Consider the following 22,413-nt stretch of genomic DNA (forward strand, 5'->3'; position numbering starts at 1 on the left):
ATCTGTTGGGTCCATTGTAAGTTTTTTGAGGATTGGTACTACTTCACCTGTTTTAAGGCATTCTGGAAGGACCCCCTGGGAAAGAGGGGTGTTTACGATTTCTGTCCAAATAGGGATCACGATATGCTGATTTCTTTTAGGCATTTTGCCGGTAGTGGGTCATTATAGTGGTAGTTCGGTTTGATGTCGGCTAGCGTTTTAGCAATGTCGTACTGGTTCAATAATTTGAAGGTGTCCCAGTGTGCTTTGTTTTTTATCTTAATGTTCCCATCTTTTGGAGTAGTCTTGTAACATGATTGTGTGTGGTGGTCAGGGTTGTCTGCTGCATTCTTGAGTTCTCTTTCCAGCTTGTTGGCTTTGTCGATGAAAAAGTTGGAAAATTCTTTGCAGCCTATTTGCGTTTTGATGACTTCTTGGGCAGATTTGGCTTGCTTGTTTGATTGTTGTTCTATGATCTCAAATAGTTTCCCTGGTCTGTTTTTAGCGTTATGTAGTTCTTTTCTAATAAACTCCTTTTTTGCGTTGAGGATCTTTTTGTTGTATTCATTTCTGATTCTTCTGAGGGATTTCAGCTCAGGGGATGATGGATGTTGCCTCCATTTTCTTTCCGCACATCTCAATTTTCGTCTGTCTTCATTCAAAGATCCATTGAACCATGGGTTTTTATCCTTTTCAGTTACTCTTTTCAGTTTTAGCGGCATGGTAGAGTTGACAATTTTCGTTACTGAAGTAGTGTAATGGTTCGTGAGCACATCCACATTTTGCACGTTGATAGGTAGGTTTAAGTCTTTCTTGCATCTTTCAATTAGTAGTTCCATGTTCGAGTCTCTGTTATCACGCATCCATCTTTTGATTTTGGTTGGTTGAATGGTCTGTGTCTTCATCCATGTAGGTATCATGAAGGTTATGGCATGGTGGTCTGACCAGTCGCAAGGCTCTATTGCGAGAATTGAGATATTTTCCTATTTAGAGATTATCCAGTCCAATGTTGCTCCCTTCGAGTGTGTTGGTTGTAGGCATGCTTGGGATAGGTTTAGTTCGGTTAAGAAGTCTTTCAGAGTGTTGACCTGTTTATCGTTGTTGTTGTTCCAATGGAGATTAAAACCACCTAAAAATATGTTATTAGCGTCGGTGTTAGTGTAAGCCGTGATTATCTCCATTAGCTGATCAATGAAGGTCACATTGTTGTTTCCCGGTGGTTGGTATAGTGCATGTAGGATGCAATTTGGTTTGTTAGCTGATCCTATATTGAGACCTAGGTATTCGCAAGCCTCTAAAGGGTCGGATTGAATTTGTCTAATTTCTAAGTCCGATCTGTGTATGCAGGCTATTCCACCTCCTATCTTCTTTTGCCTGTCAAGTCTCACAATGTAGTAGTGGGGGGTACCAGGAGGTCCATGACTGGGGACGACGATTCAGATAGCCATGTTTCCGTGAGGATTGTTATGTCAATTTCCTGGTTAATAATGATGTCGGCCATGTCAGATGCATGTTTAGCTGCAGATCGACAGTTGAGCAGGAAGCATTTGAAGGATTTTTCTGTTGTACATGAGTTTATATTTTGTGATTCGGTGATCAGTTGGACTTTTTGCAGGTTGTTGAGATTAGGGTTCCTTCCATTCAGCTTTGGCATTCTATTGGCATCTATCGGAACTCTTTTGATTTCCTCCCCTCTAATGTGGTCAGTAGGCTCGTAATCGCGGATTAGGGCTTGGGTCTCTTCTTCGGTTAAAAAGTTCTGAATCCTATTTGGTCTGTTTTGTCTTTCTGAAATTGGCATGGCCTTCTTCTTGCTCTTACATTGAGATGAATGTAATAGTTTTCGGATGTGCTCGACTTCTGCGTGAGTTTTTCCTGTGATATCCAGAAGTCTTTCTATTCCTATGAGGGTGCTTAGTAAATCCCTTGACAGTTCATTTGTGTTTGAAGCTCTGTGATCTTTCTTCTCATGAACCCGGGTGACGTTCTGGGATTGATCATCCGCTCATTTCGAGGTTCACGACTTCTGTTCCTTAGTTTAATTTTTGAGCTATTTTCTTCTCCAGTGCCTCCGACAATAAGACACGCATATTATCGACATTGATGGGGACCAAAAGTGGTGCTGCTTTTCTTCCTCCTGCCAGTGCATGGCTTAATTGTGACTTCCTGTGCACAACACAAGGGGATGTCTTTTACTAGGCCTGGACAGAGTTCGTGGAGCTTCTACACTGAACTCCACAAAGTGACCAAAAACTCTGCTGTGCTACGCAGAGTTCCACAAGCAGTGGAGTATGTTATTTCTCGCCATTAGTGCCTTTTTTTAGTACTGGGCATTTGTCCCGTGCTGTAAAATACAATTTTACAGCAGGAATGGCTTGACATGCAGTGCAACAAGGTGCTGCTTCATTCTGCTGCTTGAGTAGATGTTCTACTCAAGCGGCAGCTTCCTCAGTGCAAATGCAAGTTTCTCAATGCCAGCGGTAGTGACCATCCGGGACTGCCCATGTTGAGAAATCTTGCTGAGAGGGGGTCTGGAGTAATATTTTCCTTTAGAGCGGGGAAAATCTCTGCTTCGCTGAGTTTTTTGGAACTCCACATGCTACACGGAGTGTGAAAAACTTGACAAACTCCGCGAGCTGGGTAGAAATGTCACACCAAGGCCTACACCATCAGTTTTTGGAGAGGAATTAGACCTTGTTATGCTTTTAGAAACCGAGAGACTACCAATAACTGTGCTCAGCTTTCATCCATGACTTGAATCAGATGAGCTTTTGATGTGAGTGTCATCTCCTAAGGTTGCGTGTGGTTCTCTGCAATTGGGTCCGTGCATGGTGTTGTCACTTAGTCCCAACCGATCTACTGACTTGCCCACACAACTCCCCTGCCCCATGGATAGCCTTCATTCAGTCAATGCGATATCCGTACTGACAACTCCAATCACTCTCATGAGCAGTGTCAATCCTTGTTGGCTTGTGGGGCTGTGAAGGGTGCCCATTTAATTTATGCTTTACAATATTAACTCAAAAATCATAACAATATTGAGTCACTCCCACATTTTCCGAACAGTATGGCATTGCATATGTTTGGGGGTGGCCCTGCCTAGCCTCTTCTGGTCACTTAAGGCTTGGGAGAGGACCGCCCTTGGCCTAGCCTTTGCCAGGGTGTGCCCCACACAGTGGGAGCAGGGCGTCCTCTTGTGTGCTGTCGAATCAGGGAGTCATGGGTAATGTAGTCTCCCCAGTGGTGTCTCCATCGACACAGGCTCACTCCCAATGGCATCCTCACTCACACAGCCTCCCACTGCCTGCAGGTGTGCTGCATCCTTATATGTGCTGTAGTGCTTTAGTCATTAAAAACAGGCTCTGTCTGAAGGAGTGTGACGTCCTCTTATGAGCTTTAGAATCGGGGAGTTGTAGGAAATGTAGTCTACCCAGCGGTGCATTGACTGACACAGGCTCACTTCCAATTGCATCCTCACTCAAACAGACTTTAACTACTGAACCAAGTTAAACGCAGAAATACCCTATGCACACACAAAGTATTGATGTACACGTAGGTGGTGGTACACACAAAAGTGAACAATAATCGTTGCAGAGAAACAGTAAATATTCAAAGGAGAAATACAAGATAACGTTCTGTCAATCCTTGGTTCTTTAATTTCTGTATGTGTTACAACAGCCAGCCGACACGTAGAGGTAACTCCCAATCTCCTCGAAATATAGTAAATCGTGTGTATCTGATAGCAGCGCTGAGTTGAAGCTCCCGGGTCACCGTGTTCCTGGTAGTGGACTACCTTTTTCCCACCCTCCGTTTGAACTCACATACCGAGGTGAGTGTACATCAAACGAAAGATATTAGAATCACAATGTGATGTTGTTAGCTTGAACTTTTCATTATCGACACCAGTTTTCATTCCTTTTAACTTTGATCTACAGAAGACGTTGTCCTTGGAGTTATCCGCTCCACTATACTTTCAAAAGAATCAAGCTCCCGGTTTACATGCTGCGGCCTAGAGAGCTTCCAGTATTTCGACTTCACTTCTACATTAGCAATTGAATTGGTCTAGGGCCCCATCGGGTCGGAAGTATCACCGGCAGAGCGACCTTTGGCATATACGCAGCCACTTGAAGCCCTGAAGATTCGCGCAAGCGATGAAACACGTGTCGGCTGGCTGTTGTAACACATACAGAAATTAAAGAACCAAGGATTGACAGAACGTTATCTTGTATTTCTCCTTTGAATATTTACTGTTTCTCTGCAACGATTATTGTTCACTTTTGTGTGTACCACCACCTATGTGTACATCAATACTTTGTGTGTGCATAGGGTACTTCTGTGTTTACATTGTTGTGTTTTTCCAGTTTTCTGGTTTAACCCTTGAGTGGTTATTAGGTTTTCCACTCACCCAGTTGCACCACTGATTTTGCTCTTTAGTGCTTCTATAATTGGCAGTGCGCCCAGTGCTTTATTGACACAAAAAACCTTTCTGTCTTAATTAATCAACCAAGTTACACTGGAGAATCTGAGTCCGAGTTCGAGTATTTGGAGACCTTCCAGTCCATATTATTCTGCTCCATATCTTCCATGTGAGGCATGGCAGATCTGGCCAAGATAAAACAAGAAGGTCCTTAACGCAGAGGGGAAAAAATGCTTTGGTCATTAGGCAGAAACAACTCCCAGCTTAGTGGGATATTTTCTGAAAAATACAAAACAATGCTGACAGGCTGTTATGAAAGTCAACCTTACATAGCAGATTCAATGAAATTGCCCTGCTAATGTGTTGGGGAACTCTCATTTCAGTTTGATGGGCCTTGAGTGTTGTGTGATCTAGCTTGAATGGAAAACTCACAATCCACTATTGATATTTATTTGTTTTTCAAGATAAGGGCCAAGGCCCTGACTTCACTTAATATAATTCAACATTTGGTGTAATGACTTTCTGTCAGTGATATAATGAGAGTGCCTGATGGGCAAAGAAATGTATAGAGAGCAGTATAGTTAGGCAGATACAGTAAGTTAGGGAGGAAAGGACACCTTCACTTTTGAGTAGAATATTTCTTACCTTGAGGGCCTGCCTGACCAGGGTCTCCTTTGCTTCCCTTCAATCCAGGAGGTCCTGAAATCAAGTATGTCAAGTATTTTAGTTGATTACTAATCTTCATACTTTCCCATGACCAAGGTTACAGTTCTATAAAATATTGTCATTATCCATTTCAACCATTTGTATCACAATATTTACATACCTCTACTGTGGCATCACCCCTTTAGTTGCAATCAAACCAGCTGCCTTCCATTTTCCTTATTTTATTTCTAATTGGGAATAAATGCTTTCTACTGCAGTGCTAACTCATTTCAATATAATACTTAGACCTACTAATTTTCCTGTACCTGTCACTACGATATCCATTTGTAACTTATAGCTTTTATTGTTTTACTGTTGTGCAGTTTCCATTAATCCGTTTGTGGACAACATAAACTTTGGGTGAGGTGCCTAGACTGATTTCAAGCACCCCCGCAAGATATGTTGGACTACAGACCAGCTAGCTCACAGTGCACCATAAGTTCCGCTAAACAGGGAGTGAATGGTTTCTGGCAACCACTGAACATGACAACCCTGCCCCTCAGGGATTGTGGCAACAGATCAGAACCCTTCTCCTTAGTCACTTGTACACTTGTGTTCTCAGAGAAATATACAGAAAATACACAATGGAACGTTTACAATATATATATTAAACCAACAATATTCTTGTATAGAATACATGTGTTGCGATAACCAGTAGACAGAAGCAGATGAAACTGATTACAAGCATCAAAAGAGTAAATAGCAGATACAGTTCCACCATAGTGCTAAGACAGTGCATAAAATGCAGGCATAAAATACAAGATAGTAATCAGGTGTACTCTACTATGCAATCCCTACTCTGTGTATGTCTAGATTGTATGTAGGTGTAGAACCAAGAATCCCCCACGGGAGTATCCACCCCCATTACCTGGCCAGAGAGAATGTAGGATCCTGTCTTGGTCATGAATTGGACACCACCAAGGAGATGTCAGGTAGCTGCTCTGCAAAGCCACAGCATACAGGAACCCTCATGTCAGATGAAGGGTCTCCTCTGCTAACCCACAGAAATGCTTTTTTATTTATAATAAAAAGCATCCTTGCGATGTACACACAGATTAGCATTGTAGTGGATATGTAGAAAGTCCTGTTGCACCATGAGTGAAAATGGAAAGACATTTGTACATCATGCTGATAGGCCTTGTACTTGGTGTTCGAGGCATCGTGATACTGTTGCGTCAATCCAGATGTATAAGCATAGCAGTTTCAGAGAAACTAATCGCATATTGTCATGCACGCGAATATGTGCAAAAGGTCACAGCAGTAATGTTAAATGTGCAGAAAAGAGGACAATGTAAGAAGACTGACCACATTGCTACATGGACCCAACCTGGTCACATAAAATTATTCTTCCCTGTTTTTCAAAGTGCACACCCTGCACAAGAACCCACACTAGCAATAGATCATCAGGTAAAATTTCATGGTACAGGGCAGTCCAAATGCTTCTGCATTTCTAAAGAAAAAGGGGCAACCAAGTAACCCTGGGATCAGGGTAAAACAATTATTAAAGAAACAACCAGTCCCTAAGGGAGAAGTGTGAGCCTCAACATCCGAAGCAACATATATTACCAACCATCAAAGGATTGGTTCAACTTGTTACTGAAACACAATTTATTCAATATATTTCTTATATTCAATTTTGTCAAAACAAGCGAAAACATAAGGCACTCCAATAAGTAAGATGGTGGGAAGGATTTCACTCCAGTAATCTATTTTCCAGGCCCATACTCGTCGGTGAGCTTCAATGTCATTTTAGCGCTTGAACCTTTCTTTATCTCAACCAGACCTGATATCTTAGGGATTTCCACCCGTTCTATTTACGATTACATTCACTTGGCCTGACTTCTACTCTGCTTAAGCATCCCTTATTCTCCTGTGACCCTGGAATTAGATCGGTGCCTTGAACCCATTATGGCATCGGGACACACGCTATTGCTTTAAATGAATCCAATTCATCCTGCATTATAGTCTTGAAATAGCTTACCTACACTTGTGCCTTTTTCATTCTGTTACTGGAAGATCTCCAGTGGCCAAGCCTTGTCTTGCTTAGTTTTCAGCCTGGACAAGAAACTCAACATGTACTAGAGCCCTGTTTTTGTAATGTTGTTTATGTACCATGAACATTGATGGCTCTGTAGGACCACATATCAAATATGACGAACTCTGCACCCTGATGAAGGAATTAGAACATCTGGGACTTCCGTAACGCGCATTGGCACATTCACTTTTGTTTTTTCGTTTGTTGTAATTTGTTTATACTTAAATGTGTCTTCTCTATAACAAATCTTTTGTTTTTCTTTGCATATGTTCATTTTAGGTGTTGTGTCTTTGTGTATTGTCATATTGCACATGAGTTATAAGTCTGTCATTATCATATATGCATGGTTGTTTTTTGTTTAGTATTTACTCAGGGCTTCATTTTGTTTAGGATGTATACATTTTTTTGTGATTTTCTAGTATATGTGGAAGTGTGTTTTTTAAAACATTACTTTTTGAATTAACGCAAACATATATGTATATATAAAAGTGAAAAAATATGTAAATTATTGATAATAAAAAGATTGAACATTTATATATTCTGTGGGTGACATTTATATATTGAGCTACGGCTTATTTATTTGAATATTGAGTGGGGGATTCTTCTCTTGTTTTGTACTGTACTTTTCCCTGGATTCCTCCCCCCTCCTCCCCCCGAACTTGGCTTTTTTCTCAGGGTCCCTCTTCTGTATATATTATTTTTTTTAACAGTGATAGGTCCTTTGACTGAGAGAGAAAGAGTGCCAGTGTAATTCGGTTTATGTCTAAAGGTTGGTAATGCTGCACTCTTGATTCAGGCTTCTCCTAAATGGCCTTTGAGGGATGTTGATAATTTCAATACTCTCCTGAGTAGAAAACAGGAGTGCACTGGCTCCCTTTTGTCAGTTCTTGTATAAACAAAGGCTATATCATTAGTTCTTCTTACTAATTTTTTTGCGAATGGCAGTAAAAAAAAGGTATTTTTACCTCTGCGTTGTTGAATAATAGTGCCCGTTGGAGTATTTATTGATCAGATTTGGGCCACAAAATTGAGGAGGCTCCTGATTAGACATCGTATGGCTCATATTTAACTTTGGGTCCAATATCAGAGACACATTGCAAGTTTCTTTCATCATAATGAGATGTTTTCTTATGCTAATTATAACTCCTCTAATCATGGTGTAATTTTTGGAATTCCTTCTTTTAAGAGTCATAATTTATGTGTAATCTGGTCTGCTTGAGTGATATCATCATCATCATCACAGTATTGTCACAACCATTGCTATGAGTCTGAGAGCTATTTCTTACTTATTGATGAGATGACAGATACCACGTGTAATTTAAGTGTCACACGCCTTTTTTCAGGCCCACTGCCATGCCATGTTTTTTCTTCAACTTTTGCTTAGCCTAAAGTTTGTTCACTTCATCCACATAGGAAATATGATTATGCCATATCGACTGAATCTAACGCTATTAGAGGTATTAGCTATAAGCTTAAATAAGACACATATCAAAGTTAAAATAATACCTTTGCCTCTTATAAAGGACATCTTGGTGTCAGCCCAAGCAGCACAAGTCTTTTTCTAAACTTGGTATACAGGAAGTTTATCATTTGTTGAGTATGAAAAGTCCCTGATGTATCAATTGGAATGTATTCATCTCTTGAGATTATATTTTGATCTGTTCAAGGAATTTTGTGGTACATTGAGAACATGTGAGTTTTGGTGTTGGCAAGACTTCAGCAACATAATTTGTCCTGTAAACCCTAAGAATGTGAGTTTGAGAAGGAAGATGTTGAATATCTTGGATTTCAGCTGAATGCCCCTGACCTTTTTATGGATCCAATAATTGTATCAGCTATTCTGGATAGTGCCCAACTCTATTGTTGTCTGGATCCCTAATGCTGATTTTTGTTGTAATAGGCAAAAATAGACCATGCCTGTACACCATGACATAGTCTAGTCCAGGGGACTCCAACCAGTCGATTGCGAGCTACCGGTAGCTCGCCAACAACCCACCAGTAGCTCGCGGTCCGATGCTCACTTTTATACCCTGTCACTGTCATTATGTTATTTTCAGGCCCTTTTGAGCTCTTGTCTGTTCGTGTCGTTCCTTCCAGTATTACACTGCTGCCATTGGCTATTAAGTTAGCTGGGGCGGGGAGAAGCGGGTGAAGCCGGCCTGTCAGCAGCATGGTTAGATTTTCGCCGCCCTAGGGGGACCAACAATGCACATTACAATTCGGCCTTGGGGCTGACTACGTGATTCAAGCAAATGGAGACTCACTCAGCCCTGCAGTGGCCTCCTTGATACCACGTGACCTGTCATAGCATGAGCATCACCGAGCAGTGCCCTCCCCCTATGATCACGCAGGGTGTTTGGACAACGTCGACACCAGCTTAAATTTGCCCTTCCTGGTGCCAGCCGCTGCTAGGCTCAAGTAACACCTTTTAACCATGTGGGCAGAGGAAGTAATGCTCTTTGGTGCCACATGGACTAGGCATCGGAAGATGTGTCTTTTATTCCTGGGGGCCACCCCACCCGAAGCACTAGCAGACAATGACTGCCGCCCAGTGAAAACAGGAGGAGCACTGACCTGAGCCCTCATGCGGGAGGTGGAGGGTGCATAAGGCACACTGTCGTCCAAATTGTAGAGATGGCCCTCTCCTGACGGGCCTGCATGTTGAAGAGTGTTAAGCAAGCACCTGTTGTCTAATCACGCTGTTCCCAGCAGCGCTGAGCTGTCTTTAAGATGACTGCTGCTGTTTAAAAGACATCTCTGCAGCCACGGTAGACCAGCATTGCAGGCAGCGTGCCCTCTGCTGAGCCCCAGGCCCAGTCAAGAGAGCAGTCTATGCATTTTTGCCTAGCGTGACGCCAGCAGCAGAGCACCAGCATTGACTGAGGCCACAGAGGGATGAGTGATGCCTGCAGCCAGCAGTGTCCTTGACATGATGCCACTCGACCTGCAGCAGCATGCCCCCTTCAGAGAGAGCGCCTCTGCCCCTGTTGAACGTGTGATGCCAGCAGATTAGCACCGTAACCATCAGCAGGAAGACCAAGTTATGGTAAGTCTACAAACCTTTTCATGTCTCAGACGGGGACAATTTGTAATATTTATTTGTTTCCATGGTAACTATGCCTAAATGTCATACGTAAGCAACCTGAAAACGTGGCAGCTGTGAAGTTGTTCCTGGCCCCAAACCGGACCCAGGAACATCATTTTACATTTATTTTCATTAACATTTTATGAAATGATGAGAGAAAGGTATAATAACTTCCTGGTTTCGGTTTGAGCCTAGGGCCAACTTGCAAGAGGTGCCTTTTTTTTTTTTTAAATCCCTGAAAAACGCTGCTTTGATTTCATGAAATAATGGGAGAAATTTAAAATCAAGTGTTAATTTTATAGCACAATGAGCATAAGGATCAACACCTCACTTATGTATCCCATTTGAAAAAAGTACCTAACCAACCCCTGTAGTGACTATATTTTTGTGAGGCCAATGAACATGGAAAGCTGGAACATAAATCAAAGCTTAGGTGTATGGCCCCATCTTTGCACGAGCACAGGTTTTAAAATATTGCAAATGATGACACAAAAGTCATGGAAAAACGGTATCCTTTAAAAATTAATGTTCTTTTATTTCTCCAACACAGAGAAGCATTTCAACTGAGCATCAAATTACACCACTGCATTAAGAGGCATTTATAAAAGTGATAGTTTTTAAACATGAAACAGTCATGGACTGCCACCGTCCCTTACGTCATGACAATGCTATATTAATGTACTAGAAGGCAAGTCATGTGTAACAGCTTCATATTCTCTTGGGCGAGATTTTTGCACAGTGCACACCCTGAACTCAAGCATTTCAAGTTACAGTTATGTGTAATAATAAAGAAAAATTGTTGTATCGCAGCATTTATATTTTTTTAAGAGCTTATTATCCCTTTGTGGGGCACTCAGTTGCTTACATATATGGCCAACAGGCTATGCCATGTAGGATGTGTCGTTGGTATGGTGTTGTCATTGTTATGTGATCCTGTGTGGAAGTGTTTCTGTGTCATACTTGATGACCGCCGAGGTGCCTTTACTGTGTTATGGGACGGAGCAGTGTAGTTGATGACCAGGAATGAGAGGCAGACATTCAGTTTATGGTTTTCAGCATGTTGGTAGCTTTACACAGCTCTGCAAGTCCCTATAATTTTATGATTTAAGTGTGCTTTGCTGGTGACTGCAAAGGCCAGGATCACACAGTCTGTTCAACAGGGAAGCTGGAATAGGTTTTTTGGTTTCATGTTGTGCTTTGCATATACTAAATGGGTAGCTCTTTCTCTGTTGTGGCCTTTTAGTCAATGAAGCTGTGTGTGGGGGGACTCTGGCAACAATTCACGAGTTGCTCGGCCTTTAGTAGCTCACGACTATTTTCACTGATCAGAAGTAGCTCTCACTACAGAAAAGGTTGGAGACCCCTGGTCTAGTCTCACAGATTGTGTTGCTGTTAGACAGGGAGTTGCGCCTAAAGCGCTACCCTCATAATGGTGAAAGGGTAGTGCCTTCATCATGAGTTAGGAAGCATAAGTGCAGCAGTGGCAACATACTGTGTAGTCATCAGTAGGGGTGAACAGGCTTTTATTAACCTTTGCCACTGGAGTGAGGCATACAAGCACACTCATCTTTACAAAGTTCAGCTTCTGGGTGCCTAACTTCCCCTTGGCCTACATCAGTTAGACGTCGAGTGATGTGCAGCACAGGAGTGGGGACTCTGCGTTGGATGCATGTATGCCTGAGAAGGGTAGAGTACAGGAATAGAGCAGTACTGTCTATGGGTGTATGCATACCAGAGAGGAATACATTACATGAGATATGTAGTGCTGTACAGTGCTTGCACAAAGAAAGCATGTGCTAGATGTTTGTGTACTTGCGAGAAGTACAATACAAGAAGGGTGATGTGTTTTGAAGTTCACACATGGGGAATGTGTGTACTAGCAATGGGTTTGTTTGCATGTAGTACACCCTGGCACAATACAGAAAAGATACAGTACTGAGCAGTGCATACATACTAGTTGTGCATGCTGAATCTATGTGGCCTGGGGTGGCACAATACATGGGTGTGACAGCCCTGAACAGCAAGTGTGCCTGCAACAGCACTTTACATGGAATACCCATGATTCCAGTTTGGGGAACCCAGGCCTCCTTGATGAAGGCCTGAGAAGAGGGGAATCCCCCCCCACAGACAGATTTGTATATGGCTGCATTCCTGTAAGGTGGGTGGGGTACACTGGAGAAGACAGAGAAGGAGGGAGAGCCTCCCCCTGTACACTCAAAGTGTGCTCTTTGATTTAGTTAGAGATCACAGGGGAAGGGGCCCAGACCCATCTCAGGGTGGAGATGGGGCTTATAATGAAATCATAAAGAGTAGTTCTGGGAGCCTGAGATTAACCCCTTGATGTACATATCACGGTGGTGACATTCAAGTGTGAACTCTAGTCCCTCCCATGATCTGTGTTGTGAAACTTTTGCTTCGGAGACTCTTCTGCTGTGACAGACAGCCTTTCAAGAGCAAGAAGAGAATAGAAAAGTGTGCACTTCAAAAGAAGCAGAACTCCAAAATAAAACTTCAAAGGCCCATATCCAAAAACTACACTTGGTGTATGGAAATGGGCGATAAGACGGGGAGGTTGAGCCCCCAAATATTTTTCATCTGAGAAGCAGCCCGAATTGAGGAAGGAAGCTCTGCAAGACTTCTGCCTGTGACTTGAAGAGGGGACCAAAACTTGCATGTCTCTGTGCTGGATGAGGGGACATCACCCATGGACACAAATACCACCTACTCTGGAGCCTGTAGCACCAGAGCCTGCCTGCTTGCCAAGAGCAGGCTGCCCTGTGAGGAAGAGGAGATAATTGGAGGGAGCAAGCTCCAATTGGGAGCCCAGCTATGTGGACTCCTGTTGTGAGGAGACATCTGCTGCACCTATCAAGTTGTTTCCCATGTGCAGACTCCAATCAGTGACCACTGTATGCCAAGAGAGGGCCACCATGACGATAGGCAAGAGGAGAGTGCTGTGCTGGGCATGGGAAGCCTATGTGGCACCGGTTGCAGTGACCCTGTATACCAGAAGGGGCCGAAGTGCAAGTTGTGCCAAATATGACGGACTAAAGCTTGTGCAAAGCTTAGCGGCGACCCCGTGTGCCAGATGGGACCACTGTGGTACAGACTAAGCATGGGCGGAATTTACAAATTCGCGATACGCAAATTTGCGCGAATTCATAATCGTAATTCACAAACATCCGCGAAATTCTGCGAGCTTGCGAATTATTTTTTTTTGCGAGTTTGCAAGATTTTTTTCACCAGTTCGGAAACGAGAACTTGCGCATGCGGTCGCAACGGCTGCGAACATGTTATTTCCACTTAACCACCCTGCTCGCAATGCCTTTTCCCTGTTTCGGGTCGTAATGACGCGTTCTCAATTTCCTGATTCGGGTCGCATGACGTGTTCGCGTTCGCAATTTCTTGTTTCGGGTTGCAATGATGTGTTCGCGATCGCAGCGTCGCTCGGCCAGCTACCAAAATCTCGCAGTGCACGCGAACAGGGAGGAAAACTCATAAGCGAACGCAAAATCATTGTAAGTCAATGCCACGTGCGCAAGATTGTATTTTTGAAGCGCAAACAAACAAAAAATCCGCGAATTGTGGATTTTTGGGCAATTTTGCACGATTCGCAGATCGCGAAATTGCCAAAAATTCGCAAAATCCGAAAGCGGAACACATTTTCTGCCCATACTTAGTACAGACTACTGTGTGCTGAGGAATAGAGCCTTGGCTAGTAGAGTTATGGCAGCCCTGTATGCCAGGACAGTTTGCTGATACCCACGTTATTGCAAGGATCGGGCCATCGCCTGAGAACTCTGAGTTGTGACCTGTAGGCCACCCCGAAGCATCAAGGATTGAGTCTGGTTTGCCGGCATGAACTAAAGAGGACACTATGGGTGCATCACCTCATCACCAGGACAGGAATCCAAACCTTCCCCACTGGGGAGCACAAGTCTTACCATGCAGGAGGAGAACCGGAGCAACTCCAATCGCTGCTCAAGCTGACCGTGTATACTCAGGAGAGAGCCTGAATGCAGTTGACTCTCTGAGCACGACGAGAGCAGGGTAGGTGCCCGCACTTGTGGAACTATCTGGAACATTGCAAAGCCTCCGCGCTGCTGGAGTGGGTAAGATGGGTTACAGGCCTGTTAGGCCCTGGGGGACTCGCTGCTAAGAGTGCTAACGTGCCAAGACATTTTTGACTATTTTGCAAAGAGTCAGAGAGGAGTCTTGAGTTAGGACTTCTAGTGAGCATTCCTTGGATGAAGTCACTAGTGGATGGGTATGGGTTATCCACATTGTGAAGAGCAGGTGGGACAGGGATTTGTTAGTGAAACACTAGAGCCCTGACGTCAAGGGAAAAATGTGTGACTGTCTATGTGTGAAGTAACATTGCTTTCAATGCATATGGTCACAAATAAAAAAGACTTCTTTTCATTATAAAAATAAGTATTTAACGGTACATTGATTTAATGACATGACTGTGTGCCTCTTTGAGGTACGAGTCATGTTCACTGACCCATATTTATGCTTCCCCCCAAGAGAGCCTTGGACTGCTCGACCATAGCTACCACTGATAGTTAAGTGCAAAAGAGGTACTTGGTCCAGTTGCTTGGGAACCACAGTAGGTCGAGTTCCGGGACATCATGAGTAAAAGGCCTCAAACCTACGGACAGGCCCATTAACCACTGCATGCCCTGTGACCCTCAGAATAGGGTTCTCACAAGGTACCAAATATCTTGTCATGATCCGGGAAAGCTGAAGTTGAACAAGCTTTATCTTCTGGTAATTATCCCAAGTGTAAATTGGAAACAGAGTGAATTAACCAAGTTTTAAAGAAATATTAAGTAGCTACTTTAATGCAACTGAAGACATATGGGCTTCTTTGTTGACCCAATTGTGTAAAGTTCTAACAATAATGAAATATATAGTACTTTTAATTTGTTACCTTTCTGTTGTATGCAAGGATTTTTGAAATATTATTCCATCTTTTCCTCACATTGAATATTTCAATCCAGCAGGTACTGATCACTAAAACCAGTTATGGAATCATATACAACTTTCTCAAGAAAGTTTACATCATTTTAACATCATGATGAAGGAATATGATGAGAACTCAAGATTAAATTCTGTTTCCTTTTCACCTAGAAATAAATGTTTTCTTCCTTTGTTTTTTTTCCCAATTCACATATTGACAGTTAAATTTCAACCATGATTTTAGGTCCATTTGTGATAACTCATCAAATCAACTCAGTGGCTATTTGCTTGATGTTGTGTTATACATGAAAGGTTCATTCTATTGTTTATTCAACTCAATTGGAGCCATATGTTCTGGTTTCATATCATTGATTTGGATCTGAACCTCGCCAATTATGATACAAGCATAACCTGTTTATAAGGTTCACAAAATGTGTTATCTGTGATGATTCAAGGTCAGCTTCATTTTTTTTACCCATTTGCAGAATTTCACATTATGGGGCCGATTATGATTGCGGATAATCCGCATTCCCTGGGCCGGCGGTAGCCACCGCCGGGCCGGAGGATGCGGATTAACCGCTGGGGACTGAAGAAATACCCCCCGTCAGATTAGGATGGCGGGGGGACATTTTTTCCGTCTGCAGCTTTTCCGCCGCGGTCGCCTTCCGACCGCGGCGGAAAAGCTCTAACATGGCTGGCAGTGTCTATCAGACACCACCAGGCATATTAGGATGGCGGCGGTTCTATGCCTTTCCACGGCGGCATTTCCGCCGTGGAAAGGCATACGGTCCTTTCTTTGGGGGCCTGTTGCAGGCCCCAAGTGGTGAAGGGGGGTGGGGGTTGCACATGGTGGGTACCTATGGTACCCCCCTGCCTTTGCGTGCACGAAGCGGCAGGCACCACACGATGCCTGTCGCTTCGTGCATTCAAAGGTCAACATGCACTTTTTAACCTTGCAGCGGGTGCTGCTTGAAGCAGCATCCGCCGCAATGTTAAATGTAGGGGATGTGACCGCCAGGGTGGCGGTCTCATCCTAATTGCCATGGAGGGACCGCCGCTGCCCATGGGGATGGTCCCTCTTCCTCAGGGGTGGCGGACAGACGCAGGTCCGTCCGCCATCCTAATAGGGCCCTAAGAAAGCAGTTAGGGCTACATTTATTAAGAATTCATGCAATGCAGCACAGTGCAGCAAGGCAGTTGCTGCTGTGCGCTGTATGAATGGGCGAGAGCTAAAGTTATAGTGCTCTTTAGCTCTGGTTCACTAGTGGCTGCCTGGCACCAAGGCTGCAAGGGTGATTGCATTATGGGGAGGGATACCTTTATGCACAAAAACAATCCAAAGAGGCATTTTCCTCTTTCTATGTGCAATGCAGAATGAAATTAACATACATAGGAAGTCTGGAATGGCATGAAATCCATGTGGATGCATGGGAACACCCATGCTTCACCTGTGGAACGCCTACCACAAATAAATGTAATACAAGGCAGCACACGCCATTGCGTTGCAATACATTTATTTACAAATCCATTCAAGGCCCTGCAAATCAAGCCGTTGTTGCTTTGTAAATCACAAATAAGCCTTTTGTGTTGCCCTGCATCTTAGTAAATATGGGCCTTAGTTTTTGACAGATGATTTAGAAAGCTTTGTGAAACTGAAATGGCCATAAAGTTATTTGGGGCAGCAATATAGTGCCACTGATGTAAGCATATGTTCCAAATAAGGGAAAACAAGTATATAAGAACAGAAACGCTACCACCTTAAGATAGGAACCCCAGCAACATAAGCAAAAGTCTGCATTATGGGCAGGGTAATTCAGATAATTTAATAATGTGTCAGATTGACTCGTAAATACATTATCTCTTACTGTTTCCATTACAAAATATGATTTGCAACCCATACAACCCTGTTAACATACTGATATTTTGTTAGCAGCAATGCAGATATTATAGCTAAAAATGCTGAAATAACAAAAAGCAAAACAAAAAATTAAAACAGAATAATTTTAAAATTGAGACAGATGGATAAACCATTATTGAAAATGAGGAAGCCAAAACGAAATTAGCTCATGTCAATGATGGATTTGAAGACACTAGTAAACTACAATTTTAGTAAAAATAAAAAAATAAAAAGATTTACCTGGAGTCAAGGTGAGGTTGTCCATTCTTATGAATAAGCTGTCACATTTTGTCGTAACAATCTTGAAAGTTTCTTCTAAACCTTTGATCTTTGGAACATCTTCCCATCCAGTAATGCTCGTGGTACCATTTAGCTGCTCGTATAATGCTTTCAAATATTCAAGAAGGATTTGTGTTTCTCTGGGGGCTTCATCTCCCAATTGCAGGAAATGGCTTTCTGTGAGAGTTAGGGGTCCCGTTTCTTGATTACTGAGTATCATGCTCTGCAGAAGGAACACTAGGAAAAAATATTACAATAATTGATTGCTTCCAAATTTTAATCGACTCTATCAGAGGGAGGGGGGAACAATAGTCAAACTGTGGTATGAAGATTTCGTTCGGCAAATAACAAACCACCAGGCATTGTTATTAAAGATATTAATAAAATCTGAAATCATAAATCATCCTACGCAAAATCAATAGGATGCCACTTAAATTTATTTTGAAATGCATCTTTTTTCCAAAATCAGTAAAAGTAAGCAACAACTCATTCTGATTTGCAAGACATCTGTTTACAATAGAACATAGTGTATGTGTACGTGCGGATATGAAGTGTAATAGTTCTTATTATTGTCAGTGGAAAATGATTATGCTAAGAGAAAGAAAATAAACCAAATATAGAAATATGTACATAAACTAAATGATTAACTAATACATTACCTTGATTATGTGAGACAGTACGCAGCCGTTTCTCACATTAGTTGCTCTATAGTATCGTGATAATAAATAGTATGACCTAGCTACCTGCATTAAAGGTATACCTGTTCTTCCAAGGCAATGCACTTCCCACATTCTGTCAAGGCAACTTCCCCTTATTCTAAAAGGAAGGAGTGAATAACCCACAGTTTTCAACCAGTGACACCAGTGGCTTGTGCATGGGCATACAGAAACATTTTTCATGAGTAGGAGGTGGCTTTGAAAAGCAAGCATTGGCAAATCAATAGATCTGGCTTTAATGCACTAACACAAGCCAACACGTATGTGCATAAAGGCTATCTACATGTGTTCGCACGAATCACTGACAAAATATCGAAGGGCACAATATCAACCTACAAAAACATTGCAGCAAAAACATCGAAGTCAAGAATATCGACATCCTATCTATATTGTGGTAAGTTAAAAAATATAGAAAAAAAATATCAAAGTCAAAAATATCATTGTTAAAAATATCGAGGCATATTAGCAAGGGCGTTATCGCCGCTTTAGCGGCACTTTTTGCCGATAAAGCGATGATTTTTTTATCGCCCAATTACCAAGCTGTCACTAACACCAGTTAGCGACAGCTTCCAAGCGTTAGCGACCGGTTTGGGGCCCGCTTTGCCTGTCAGCGATATTTATTGCTAATGACATGCAAAGTGGGCGTACCCAAACTGGTAGAGACAGAAAGCAGTCGCTAACACAGCTATCACCTATTAGCAATACCCTCGAAGCGATAAAATAATGCATGCTAACCACAATTAGCACCAGGATTTTACACCTGGTAAAAACCTGACTTAGCCTTAATAGTCAATGGGAGGTGGATTCTACGGCTAAGTCCCCACCTGCCTATTGGCGAGATTTTCCTTAGCGATAGTATTTTTATTGCTGGAAATCTCGCGTTATAGATGGGATTCGCTGCTATCGCTGAATTTATTATCGCTGATGAGATAAACGTTGGTAATACTGCGTTATCTCCGCGATAAAACCCAGCGAGAGGAGGCGAATAAAAAATCGTGCTAAGCACGGTTTGCGATAATTATCACAGGTTGTTGCTAATATTCCCCATCGTTTTTTATTTAAGTAAAAAAAAAAAAAAAATACATATAATTAAAATAAACAATAAAAGTATTTAAAAATGCTTTAACATTATTTATAATATATTTAGTTAAAAACTACATTAAACATATACATATAATATATATACTTACTTATTAATATGCTTTAATATTTATTTTAATAACTTATACATTGTTATTTTTATAAATTATAAATACATCTATACACAAAACAATATATGTACCAAATTAAAAAATATATATATATTTAATCTTTTTAAAATTAATTATACATTACATTAGCTAAAAGAATACAAAAAATATTAGATAGCGGAGGAAATAGAATTACTATTCCAACTCCAGTGACTGCTGCACCAGTAGGGAAGGTGTTGGATAGCGTATGGGTAAAAATTACTATTAACTCTCCAGTGAGTGCAACAGTAGAGACATTGTTGGATAGGGTAGGGGTTAAAATTACTATTCCGACACCAGTCAGTGCAACAGTAGGGAAAGTGTTGAATAGCGTAGGGGTTAAAATTAATATTCCCACTCCAGTGAGTGCAGCAGTAGGGAAAGTGTTGGATAGTGGAGGGGTAAAAATTACTATTCCCACTCCAGTGAGCGCAACAGTAGGGAAATTTATGGATCGCAGAGGGGTAAAAATTACTATTCCCACTCCAGTGAGAGCAACAGTAGGGAAAGTGTTGCATAGCGAAGGGGTAAAAATTACCATTCCCACTCCAGTGAGAGCAACAGTAGAGAAAGTGTTGGATAGCGAAGGGGTTAAAATTACTATTCAAACTCCAGTGAGTGTAACAGTGTGGAAAATGTAGGATAGCGTAGGGGTTAAATTAACATACTTATCAATTACATATATTTTGTAAAATAAATAACATATGAATAATGATGGAACAAAAAAATTATGAATAAATACCTATTAAATTAAATTAATATTTACTTAACATTAAATTACTCCCCACCCTATTCCCCAATAAACACATAATGCGCTACACATAAAGAAAACACAATTAATTTCATTATCAATTAATCAATTAATAAAAATTAATTACCAATAAATTAATTAACAATAACAATAAATAAAAGCATATTAATTAATTCATTATATTTAAATTACTTCCCACCATATTCCCCTATAAACCCAAAACCCGCTACACATGAAAAATAGCATGATTAATGTAATTATCATGTAATCAATTAATAAAAAAGAATTACCAATTAATTAATTTACAATACATTAATTAACAATAACAATAAATAAACATTATTATAAATTAATTATAATTATAAATCAACCAATTAATAACAATTAATTATTAATAAATGAACAATAAATACAAACATATTAATTAATTAATTGTAATTAATTTACTTCCCACCCTATTCCCTTTTAAACCCACAACCCAATCTGATACTAAAACGCAAAATTTACTTTAGAAAAATTACTATTTTCTAAATATTTAATACATATATTTAAAAATAATGAAAAAACATTAAAAAAAGTTAAACATACATATAAAATACATGCTAAAATACATAACACTAAAAAAAACGATATTATTTACAACAATATTTTTGCTACTGATATTATTTACTTTGATATTTCTTACTTCGATATTAAAAAAAAACGATATTACTTCCCTTGCAGTCGATATTCTCGTCAACGATATTCTTCACTACGATATTCTGTCCATATGATATTAAAAACGTGATATTAGTGTAGGTTGAATTCTATATTTTGACTGCACAACGTTAGCACATTAAAGTCAGACCTCTTTTGTCATTGTCAATGCTAGATGTCCCAAGAGTAGAGAGAATGCTCAGTATTCTGAGATAAATTATATTTTGCAGTTTGGTCATCCTTTTTCCTTCAGCACCATGGCCTTTTTATGTTATTTGTTGAAATTTGGCACCATTTTGGGGCCATTGTTGTGGCACTAGTAGGCACCTGTGTACAATTGCCTCAGCATAGCAGCACACCGGGATGGCTCTGAGCAGATGATGTGCATTGCTAGCACTGCTTTCCTTAAAGGAAATTATAATTACCTTGGGGCACAAGTCATAATTATTTGAGATAACTATAGCTAAAACTGGTACATTTCTGTGGTTTTTAGAGTTTTAATCATTACATTGTTACCAAACTTTCCACCTAACTATAATCTTACTTTAATGTTCGGATTTTTCTACAGTCTTTCGCCGGTTTGTACGTACGGTTGTTTTGGTGTGCATTGAAAGTTTCAGGGTGATCCATCCAGCAGGGGCTGACAAAAAGGGAGGTCCGAAAAAAGTATGATTTTCTATGTTAATTGCATTGAACTTTTAGATACACCTGTAGCCAAAACCGCTGAATGGAATTACACCGAATTTGGTAGGAAGGTAAATTTGGTTATGCAGATCATGCTTTTAACTATCCAGTGTAACTCCATTCAGCAGTTGTTGAGAAATTTAAGGGCAAAAAAATTAAGATATCTGTGCCCGCTGCAACTTCGCGAATAATAACGTGCTCATGCAAGGAAATGCAGAGCTCCTATTGGCTGCCAAGACTTCAACCAAGAAGCGTTGACCGCCATTTAGGGATTGGGCTTCAGCCAAGTCCTAAAAAGTAAAACTTACAAAAAAAGAAAAGGGGGCAGGGTAGGAATACCCTGACCCTCAGGCCTTGCTCTTGGGGCAAGTTTTAATTATATTTTTGCTGCCAAATCACAACAAATGTGCAAATTCACAGCAAAAATTACCAACAAATGAGCCAGGTCCTGGGGGCATGTGGGAAGAAGACAAAAAGGAGGGGGGGCCCGTCCTAAGGCTCTTTTTATCCCCATGGACCACCACCTCCCCAGGGCCTCCCTCGTGGTGGCACACGTGCAGGCACAGGCAAACGTCCTATGGCAGGCCAAGCTGTGGAGCCGCGGATTGGCTCTCAAGAGTCAAACCTGTTAAATCTCCGGCTGATTGGTGTGGAAGAACATGAACACTAATGTTTGGACCTGGTAAGTCAAACAGACCTGGGCAGTGGGCACATGAGGTCCCCAGGCCTCTATGCTGGCCTAGTGTCCCCTCTCAATATCTCAGTGGGGTAACCACTAACCTGGAAGTGGCACCCTGCTGGTCATTGGTGCAGATTCTCCCAGACGGCATTGACACCATACTCTCATTGTTAATGATGTCTGAGCCACTGATTGAGCTGGCAAGCCTTTGGTGTGGCTTGTCATACAGCGCAAAATGTACTTTTCTATGTGCTCGTCCCAATAGAGGCAGTAGAGATGGTGAGTCCCCACAATAGCTT

General features: G+C 41.4%; 1 protein-coding gene across 1 annotated transcript in view; it reads right to left on the bottom strand.

The window, feature by feature from the left end:
• MARCO (macrophage receptor with collagenous structure) overlaps positions 1-22,413 on the bottom strand; it is a 179,090-nt gene that overhangs the window by 143,834 nt on the left and 12,843 nt on the right. Inside the window, exons 3-4 of the mRNA XM_078682381.1 lie at positions 17,321-17,596; positions 5,042-5,095 (exon numbers count right to left, since the gene is read on the bottom strand). Of these exons, the coding sequence (XP_078538507.1) occupies positions 5,042-5,095; positions 17,321-17,596 (330 nt within the window). The remainder of the gene's footprint in view (positions 1-5,041; positions 5,096-17,320; positions 17,597-22,413) is intronic.

The sequence above is a fragment of the Lissotriton helveticus genome, chromosome 3_1, assembly GCF_964261635.1.
Source record: "Lissotriton helveticus chromosome 3_1, aLisHel1.1, whole genome shotgun sequence".
Classification (NCBI taxonomy): domain Eukaryota; kingdom Metazoa; phylum Chordata; class Amphibia; order Caudata; family Salamandridae; genus Lissotriton; species Lissotriton helveticus.